General features: G+C 34.6%; 1 protein-coding gene across 1 annotated transcript in view; it reads left to right on the top strand.

Annotated features, from left to right (window-relative positions):
* The first annotated feature begins 1,744 nt into the window (after positions 1-1,744).
* Positions 1,745-10,556, top strand: part of arpc2 (actin related protein 2/3 complex, subunit 2) — a 13,987-nt gene continuing 5,175 nt past the window's right edge. The window contains exons 1-7 of the mRNA XM_016558645.1: positions 1,745-1,981; positions 3,034-3,068; positions 3,240-3,352; positions 6,186-6,231; positions 6,315-6,501; positions 7,653-7,746; positions 9,118-9,244. Of these exons, the coding sequence (XP_016414131.1) occupies positions 1,908-1,981; positions 3,034-3,068; positions 3,240-3,352; positions 6,186-6,231; positions 6,315-6,501; positions 7,653-7,746; positions 9,118-9,244 (676 nt within the window). The 5' untranslated portion in view covers positions 1,745-1,907. The remainder of the gene's footprint in view (positions 1,982-3,033; positions 3,069-3,239; positions 3,353-6,185; positions 6,232-6,314; positions 6,502-7,652; positions 7,747-9,117; positions 9,245-10,556) is intronic.

Below are 10,556 nucleotides of genomic sequence, written 5' to 3'. Positions count from 1 at the left end.
AAACCTGTATGACTTTCTTTTTCTAGCCTACTTTTTCTTTACACGTTTGTAAAATCTAAATCAGCATGAATCTGATCCGGCCTCCTTTCTGCTGTGTTGAGGACAGGAAGAAACACGCTTCTGCGTGAAGAATAAGAAGGAAAGGAATGCAAGATGAGATAAAAAGTGGTTGTATTACAAAAGAACGTTATATAAGTTCAGCATTCATATTAAAATATGGCAAGCACAAGATAAGGGAAAAACGGGAAGAAAATCCCAAATTATGTTTATTTTAATATCTCAACAATCCAAATATTGCCTGCAATCAGACATAAGTGATTGAATATGAACTCAAACATTTCTCATCCAATTCTTCCAAGTCCATGTATTTTATGGTGAAAGATCAAGAATCTTTTTAAACGATAAATGTCCAGTATGTACATATAGAAACATTCCACCCCCATTCCATTCTAAGTACGAACATTTTACAGACAGAGCATAGAAGTGTCCTTCTCAGTTTACAGTGTGTGTAAATGGCAGCAGTTTCCCACTGTGCCAATAAAAAAAGAAAGAGGTGAAAATTCTTGTCCGCAAACTCAGCCTCAGGCTGTAGTTTCATCACAGATCCACAGAAACTGATGCATGTTTATGCCACTTCAATAAGAATAAAGATGCCACCCAATGCAAATGAGCCAAATGAAAAGGACTTCAATGGGAAAATAGAGAATAGGAACAGGATCCTATAATACATCACCCAAAAATGGAAGATTTTTCCAATATTTACTCACCCTCATTTTATTCCAAACCTGTATGCTGGAGTTTTTTTTCCCGTGAAGAATCTTTAGGCAGTTATTTTCCATGCAAGGACACAAAACAAGCACACACATGTTGGGTTTCTGTCAGAAATGACCTGCATTTTTTAGTATGTCATGATGGCCCAAGTCAGGAAAACTGTCATACAAACCCACTGCCTTAACTTGCTGAAAATATCTGAAGCATGACAGCATATTCAATCAAAGATGAATCACATAGGTTTATTGAGCTCACTCAAATTTAAGGCAAGGTAAATTTAGTTACTATAATAAGGCTGTTTATACAGACAGATTTACATATACCTATATACATCTTAACAGTATAATAACAGGGCTAAAGTGGGATTTTATTATCTCCTCATATGACTATAGCCTATAACAACAAACCACCACAACACTTCTAAACTTTTTTTTGCAGTAGCCTAGTTTTTTCACTAACATTGTCACTGCATGACACTACAGTATAAGTAGGTTATTAGTATCAGCATCAATATGCACACTCATGGAAAACCTTTAAGTAGCCTACCAATGACTTCTGGGTCTAAAAAATCATAGAAATCACAAAACAGGCTGATTTCTATAAATTCAAAACATTTTATATGTTGTAATATAAGATATGACATCATTTTTGCGCTAAAATGTTTCAGAGAGAAAGAATATGGCGTAGAAAGCCCTCTTTTAAAGTGCAATGTTTGTGTAAAACTCCTTATTTAGTAATCACGAATAACTGGAAACATCGTGGGAATTCTTTGGTCAAAAGGTGGTGTGGGAACCTATGAAGAACAAATCATTATAAAAAACATTATTTTGAAATTGGAAATATCACTGTAAATGAAATATAAACAGCATAATTCCTGTAAAGTTTATGCACCAAGAGCTTGTAACACTCCAAAGAGAAAGGAAAAATTGAAATCGCATCATATGACCCCTTTAAATAACTAGTACAAACGAACAGGCAGTGACGCGGGCAGCCCGCGGGTCTTTCGAGTCAATGCGGAAGCGGCCAGAGGTGTAGGAGCAGGAAAACCAAAACGATTGTAGTAGGATTGTAGTAAACCAATATTTACTCTTATTTTTTTAATCCCACACAGCCACTAAACATTCATTTAAATCATCATGATTTTGTTGGAAATCAACAATCGGATCATAGAGGAGACTCTCACCCTGAAATTCGACAGCGCGAGCAACGGGTAAGAGGAAGATCTTCCTGTCTGAGACACAACTCGCATCAAACATCGCTCATCTCCTGCATGCATGCTTTGACACGAGCCATATTTTCTTTGCATGGATAAGATCACACGATAACGCAAGCTTTCGTGTTGGATTGATTTCGTTCTGTCAGATAATTTGTTGATTGTCGAGAACTGAAGCATCATGTATGTATGGGGTGTGTCCAGCAAGGATAGGTCACGTAAAAAACATTTATGTGTGAGTGTGACATCAGCGTGTCAAGTGATTACTAAAACAGGTCTCTCGAGTGATTCTGACCATTGCACTCGTCGCTTTCGGCTGATCTGGTTTCTAGAACTGTTTAGTCCCAGTAAAGACTGCAGACACGTCCTGTTCATGCCTCCGTGTGAATGCACGTCTCTGCAAGAACAAGCAAATATCAGCGATTCTTCTAGACCCGTCAATGCACGATGAAATAACAGATTCCTCCGGAACTTCTTTCCCCTTCATTCTTCTCCAGTCACTTTGCGCGTGCTCCACGCGCCTGCTGTGACTCCTCATCAGTGTATATGAATTTGTTTTCACGCCGTTTACTTTTTAGTTATTTTTATTTCAGTTCAACTAAAAAGTTATGAAGTGGCTTGTTGTTGCATTTAAATGAAATGTAATACTTCACAAAAGTATTACAGTTCTGTCATTACATTCTGTCATTGTTTACATTATTACTGTGATCCTTGATTCTGATTGGTCAGTCACGGCATTCAGGTAAAATATTTCTGAATGATGTCCATTGTCTATGACGACGCTGTATAAATGACATTTTTATATTGTATACACACTAATACAATTATTTCAACAATAAGTATTTCATTATTGATTTGGCAAGTAGGCTTGCAAAAGTGGAAAAATGTCATTTTTGCAAAATAAACCACCTCTGCTTGATCACCTTGCATGACTGTCTATTATCCCTTTACTTGTTTTCCTTGTTTCTTTTTGTTTCATTGGGAAAATGTTCTCTGGATAGCAGACCATATAAACTCCCAAAACAATGTTTTTTTTTTGTTTTGTTTAGGAACAAGCCTGAAGCAGTAGAAGTTACGTTTGCAGGTAAGGTCGAAATATGAATGACCTCAGCAGTGGAAGTCTGTGTTTCTGTTGTCCAAATGTTTGGTTCACAAGATGTTTTATTACTATACATGCTTGTTAATGATGTTACAATAACAGTAATGTTTGTTTTTTACTAATGATTGACATGGGATCTCTATGTTTTTGCTACAGACTTTGATGGTGTGCTTTACCACATCTCCAACCCCAATGGAGACAAAACTAAAGTAATGGTCAGCATCTCTCTCAAGTTCTTCAAGGAGCTTCAGGAGCACGGCGCCGATGAGGTACGAGAAATAATCACCAAACCTGTCAAAAAACTGTCTGGGTTGCATTTGACCATAAAATCAAAAGAATGATCCAAAAAAATTGACTATACGAAATATACATTACCCTTCAAAAGTTTGGGGTTAGTACGTTTTTTTTTTTTTAAAGAAGTCTCTTATGTTCACCAAGGCTGCACTTATTTGATAAAAGAAACAGTATTAGTATTTAAAATAACTGTTTTCTATTTCAATATATTTATCAATGTTGAAAACAGTTGTGCTGCTTAATGTTTTTGTGGAAACCGTGATATATAATGTTTTAGGATTCTTTAATGATTAGAAAGTTCAAAAAAGCAGCATTTATTTGAAATAGAAATCATTGTATCATTATAAATGTCTTTGCTGTCACTTTACACAATTTAATGCTTCCAGAAAGTTCAAAAAAGCAGCATTTATTTGAAATAGAAATCATTGTGTCATTATAAATGTCTTTGCTGTCACTTTACACAATTTAATGCTTCCTTAGCCACCTAGTGTTGTGGGTGTATTATTGACAAGTCAAAGTCTAGACCCTGAATATAAGACGACCGCGGTTTTTCAGATGTATTTCCAAGAAAAAAACATCGTCTTATATTCGGGTCAATACGGTATGTACCAAGAGTTCCTGTAAAACCACAACAAGTTCTTTGCGATTGCGCACACTTAAGTGGTGACTAAAGCTCATTCTGATTCTGATTCTAATAAGAAAGCACCCCTACAACAACTTCTGAAAGTGAACGGTAGTGTTTTACTCGAGCATTACATAAAAATGTAATTTTAACATTAGTGTAATCATTTTAATACGAGTTTAGGAACTGAATAATAAAAAGGAAAAATAAGACACTGTGTAGTATTTACTCCTTGAATTCAGTATGCACTGATTCTTATTTAAGCTACAAATGTTATTTAGGTAAGAGCAGTGAGTGATTTTCTCTTTGTATTTTGTTCATGGCCCCAAATATTGCAAGCTGTAGCGATATGCATATTGCGATATGTAAATTTGCGATATTTCAATATATTGCTCAGCCCTACTTCCTTACTAAACAAAAGTATTCATTTCTTTTAAAAAATGACCCCCAGACTTTTAAATGTTAGTGTATTATTAAGACATTTTGCTTTTGATTTTGGGTGAGGTGTGATCTGGACATGTTTTTGTGAGGTTTACCGCGCTGTCCATTTCGAGAAGATGCATACTTACTGAGCAACTGAACTTGTAGGTTGCAAGATTTCAGCTGGTTTTTGTGACGTTCGTAGTGTATAAATTGTAGTTCTCGTCTGTTTCGAAAATACAGATCGATTTCCTGTGGACACTTATGCAATGTGAAGTTGCAGATAGGAATCTTTATTTCCCACGTTCATTCTTTCATACTCTTCTTGTCTTGTGATTTTACATGATTCAGTCCAGGGTGATCACATTTTAATCACCATTTAAGGGTCTAAATGACATGTGAAACAGCAAGTGCCTATGACTCATTTTGGATAGAGGAAGTCACATGTTTTAAATAAAGAAACACGGGTTCGTTGTTTAGTAAACTTAGCCAGTGTTCAGTTAATTTAGTGATAAGCTGTTGTTTTACATTTTTAATTGATTGACAAACACAGTTGAATTATTATTTGCAGGCATAGTTCAAGATCGATGCAGTTGCGTCTGCAGGATTTTGAATCAGTGCATTGAGAACATAAATGAATTGTTTTTAGGGCAGGATTTTCATGGGTCTTGAGGGTTCATGGAGTTGAGGTTGATGCCAGTTTTCCCTGCCAATGCAAATACATATTCAAAGTCTGTTCCAGCCTCATTCAGGACTGCCAATGTAAATGAAAGGAATGCAAATCATGGGAACATCCTGCAGAAACGGCCCTCAGCTTCCTGTGTGCTCGTGTGATGCACACAGATACAATCTCTTTTAGACAAAAATGAATTCAAATGCCTTTGTTTTTTTTCTGGGAGAGGTTTTATTTGTTGAATCCTGTTTCTATTCTATGACATTCAGTCAATAAAGAAACATGGGTTCCTTGTTTAGTAAACTTAGCCAGTGTTCAGTTCATTTAGCGATCAGCTGTTGTTTTCAATCTTGAATTGCATTATTTGCAGGCACATTTCAAGATGGATGTAGTTGCTTTGTCAGGATTTGGAATCAGTGCATTGAGAAAATGAATGAATTGTTTTTAGGGCAGGATTTTCATGGGTCTTGAGGGTTCATGGAGTTGAGGTTGATGCCAGTTTTCCCTGCCAATGCAAATACATATTCAAAGTCTGTTCCAGCCTCATTCAGGACTGCCAATGTAAATGAAAGGAATGCAAATCATGGGAACATCCTGCAGAAACGGCCCTCAGCTTCCTGTGTGCTCGTGTGATGCACACAGATACAATCTCTTTTAGACAAAAATGAATTCAAATGGTTTTATTTGTTGAATCCTGTTTCTATTCTATGACATTCAGTCTAAAATAGGTGACAAAACACAAAATACAGGTCGCTCAAAGAATGTTAAAAATGCCAGGAATGAAACAAGCCAGTGCTTGTCGTTTTATCCATGGATAGTTGACATGAAGTAGTTGTTTGGAAGTTAATGTGTCATGTAATGTGACATGCTATACTCTTAGGGTGGGAATGTCTAGGCACCTCACAATTCGATTCACTTATGATTCAGAGGACTGCAATGCGATAATAAGATGATTATCGATGCATCTTGATGTTTTTTCGACTACTTGGTACTTTCAAAGCAAATAATTCATTATGGATCATAACGAAATATACTTCCAGTATCTTTTATTATTAAAACAAAATGAAAGAGATTTGTATTTGTTGTGTTTCAGTTGCTGAAGCGTGTTTATGGAAATTTCCTTGTGGCACCAGAAGACGGTAAGCCAAGCGGTTGCTGTTTTCATTGTTATTCTTACTGCAAGAATTTTGGTTTGACGGTTTGTTGTTGTTCCTCTCTGAAGGGTACAATATTTCACTGCTCTTTGACCTGGAGGCTCTTCCACCCCACAAAGAGGAGTTGATCCACCAGGCAGGCATCCTCAAGAGAAACTGCTTCGCTTCCGTCTTCGAGAAGTACTTTAAGTTCCAGGAGGAGGGTCGTGACGGAGAGAAAAGGGCTGTTGTCCATTACAGGGATGACGAGTCTATGTAAGCTTCTTGAGCTTTCTTCAGAACTTCAGGACAGTAGGGCTGCAACTAATTTCAGTAATCAATTAATCTAGTGATTATTTTACTGATTAATTGAATAAAAAGCAAAAATTAGTTCTTTCGTTTTTAAGGGGTCATATGATGCGATTTCAAGTTTTCCTTTCTCTTCGGAGTGTTACAAGCTGTTCGTGAATGGATAAGATCCCTAAAGTTGCAAAGACTAAAGTCTCAAACCAAAAGAGATATTCTTTATAAAAGTTAAGACTGGTCCACGACCTCCTAAAACGCCTCGTTTTAAACACGCCCCCACATACCTACGTCACGATGTGGGAAGATTTGCATAACGCCGCCCAAATGTTCACAATAAAAAAGAAAGAAGGCGTAACTTTATTGTTGCTACCCCCGCCGCCGCCATGTTGTGAAGACACTGGTTTCAGAAAGGCGGGGCATAGAGGAGAAACAATAATGTACAGTATGTGGAAAATAATGTGTTTTTTTAACCTTAAACCACATAAACACATTTCATTACACCAAATACACAAAATAATGTTCTTTTTAGCAGCATCATATGACCCCTTTAAATTAGATTAATTTTATTGACAACATTAACAACAATGTGCAAATTCAAGGTTATAAGGAAAATGTGTATGCAATACGTTTTGTGTAAAACAATTTAAAATGGTTACAATATAAATAGCATAATATTAATATAATTAGCAATAAATATAGTTTAACATTATTAAAAATCTTGACAGTTTGAAAGCAGCAGAATAGGTTAAATCAAATTCCAACAAATAATTTTTTTTAAAAATAGATTTTCTGTGGAAACTGAGTGGTAAAATCTTTTAAACATAAATCTAACAATTTATTTTAAAATAATTCATTCTGCTTAATTATTAATTCAGATAAACCTAAAATATATTTGAACACATCTTGTGAATTTATTGTAGTATAAATTTGATTAGATTAATTAAAAAACAAGACAGAAATACTAAAGTTTTGTTTTTCCATTTAAAAATATATTCTTGGTATCTTCTTACGTGCATCTAATATTATTTCAATATTTTTAGATCAGTTTTGCATCTGCTGCACAAAGTTTGTAATCCAGCTCAGATCTGATCTGTGTTTGTGTCTCCTCTCATTGGTTTCAGGTATATCGAGTCTAAGAAAGACAGAGTAACTGTTGTGTTCAGCACAGTGTTCAAGGATGACGATGACGTCATCATCGGGAAAGTGTTCATGCAGGTTCGCTCATTTTATCAATCTTGACCATTTCTGTGCTGCCTTTTGCTGTTGACACACATGCCCTCTGGGTGTTTTGCAATCCAGCCATTTTTTGTCATGGTTTCACATTTAAATGACAAGGTTAAACCACCGTACGTCAAGCAATGCTGTCATTTCTGTATTTACAGAATGAAATGGCTTCATTTAGACTGACCTCAAAACTTATGAGCTCATTGTTAGAGCTGTATGCTTGTCACTTGTTAAGTCATTTTATATCACTGTAACTTATGTACAGTAGCCCCAAAAAGTATTTGGACAAATAGGCCACAATTGAAAATGCATAAATATGTTTGCATTATTTAAAAATATTTTAAATAAATATATAAGCAAACACTAACTTCCAAAGTTTGTATCTAATGCAATGGCATTAAGTAAGTGTCCAAAAATTTTTTGAGGGCTACTATAGGTATATAAAAAAAAAGATTGTTTTTTGCTGATGTATAAAAATGTCTAAAGATTCTTAAAACAAGATAAATTTACTTGAGAAGCAACATTGAATAAGATATTTAGACTTGTTTTCATAGATAGTGTCTTTAAAATGTATTTTGTCTTACTGCACTAGCATAATTTTATTTATTTTAGAAAAAAAAAGTTATAATATTTTATGTAGTGTTCTTTCTTATAAATGTATCCTGTTTCAAGGATTTTTAGATATTTTAACTGAAAAAGAAGGCTTAAATATTCCTCAGTGTATATGCTGCATTCATTTCATCACAATACAGTAAAAACAGTAATATTGTTAAATATTATTACAATTAAAAATAAATGTACAACATGGAATAAAAAATGAAAATGTTAATTGATATTTGGCCTTAATTCAGATTTTATTCCTCATAATTCAGATTTTTTTTCTCTCAATTATGTATTTTTTTCAGAATTGTGAGATATAAATTCAGAAATTTGAACTCACATTTTGAAGAACATGATTTTGTCAGAATTATGAGATAAAAAGTCACAGTTACCTTGTTTACTATTATTCTGTTGCAGAAACAAGTCAGAAGAAAAAAGTCAGAATTACGAGAAAAAAGTTGCAGTGACCTTTTTTTATTTATTTTGTTTTATTCTATGGCAGATATGGGCTTCCATAGTTTTGTATTTTAATATATTTTATAATGCAATTCTTTTTTTTCTGGAAATGTTTGCTTTTTTATAATCCAGTGAATGAAATTTCTTTACAAATACAGGGCATTTCTAGTCTAATTTGACTACCTTCACATAATAATTTCAGCAGTGAAACCACCACCAGAACAGCTGGTGTGTTTGTTAACAGTGGTGTTTTGACAGTCATTATGATGACAGGACAGAACGATGCTTGTGTTTCTCTGTGTTCAGGAGTTTAAGGAGGGCAGGAGGGCCAGTCACACTGCTCCTCAGGTGCTGTTCAGTCACAGAGAACCTCCTCTGGAGCTGAAGGACACTGACGCCGCAGTGGGAGACAACATCGGCTACATCACTTTTGGTTTGTATCATGAGGTCACATACACATAAACATTAATTTAGCGTCTTTACTTGAAAATGGCACTTGGCAAGTGTTCATTTCAGACCCTGGTTGAACACTATTATCAGCCACAGCTGCTAGTTGGAACAAAGTTAAATATAGACTCTCGTCAGGTTCACTTGGTACATGGTAATTTGGACGTTACGAGGCCAGAACAAAGTGCTGCTGCTTACCTGTGACAGGTGCACTTTTTATTTGCATTCGGATCAAGAGAGCAAACGCCCAGCTTCTCTTCATGGCAGTTACACAAACCTCTTAATGAATTAAAAAAGTGCCACACCCTTTTATCAAAGCCAACAACATTTACCAACGCTACTCCACTCGCAACCAGGAAGCATCTAGAAACATGCAATGTTTACTGAGTGCTTATTTAGTTTTGTTTTATTTGTTCATGCCGCAAGAAATGCAGAGCCGCAGTAACTGAAAATACTAATCTTTGTGACAGATTATCTTATTAAATGTATTTAGTTAATAAAATTGATCTTATACCTTTAGTATTACACACAGACATCAGTTCTGGTTTAAATTTCATAGAATTATATAACACTCTATAAATAGTTACTGCACTGCAAAACGACTTCTCAAGTTTTTAATTAGTCTTTTTGCATATTTTCCAGTTTAAAGGCACAATATGTAAGTTTTCACCGCTAGAGGGCGCGTATTTAAAATAAACAAAGAAACAAAGGCGTAGTTTGATGAATTAAATTGTATTTTTAATACTTAATACTTATTTCTCAGGATTTAAACATTCGAAACATTTGGGATAATGTAAGAACACAAGTCAGCAAAATATATAACACTGTTCTAGTGATTTTTGGATATTTTAATAAAAAATTATACAAATTGTGCCTTTAAATATTTAACACTTCTTTGAAACAGAATTCATTTACTTGAGAAGCAACACTGAATAAGATATTAAGACCTGTTTTAATAGACTCTGTCTTTAATATGTGTATTTTGTCTTATTGTACTGACAGGTACAAATACTTTAGTTGCAGTAAAACAGTATATATGTGACACTGGACCACAAAACCAGTCATAAGGGTCAATTTTTTGAAAATGAGATTTATACATCATCTGAAAGCATTCCATTGATGTATGGTTTGTTAGGATAGGACAATATTTGGCCGAGATACAACTATTTGAAAATCTGGAATCTGAGAGTGCAAAAAAAATCAAAATATTGAGAAAATCACATTTAAAGTTGTCCAAATGAATTACTTAATCGTAGCAATGCATATTACTAATCAAAAATTAAATTTTAATATATTTA

Source organism: Sinocyclocheilus rhinocerous, unplaced genomic scaffold (assembly GCF_001515625.1).
Source record: "Sinocyclocheilus rhinocerous isolate Xijiao unplaced genomic scaffold, SAMN03320098_v1.1 scaffold528, whole genome shotgun sequence".
NCBI lineage: Eukaryota > Metazoa > Chordata > Actinopteri > Cypriniformes > Cyprinidae > Sinocyclocheilus > Sinocyclocheilus rhinocerous.
The sequence above is the reverse complement of the archived record's forward strand: the minus strand, read 5'-3'. Positions and strand labels throughout refer to the sequence as shown.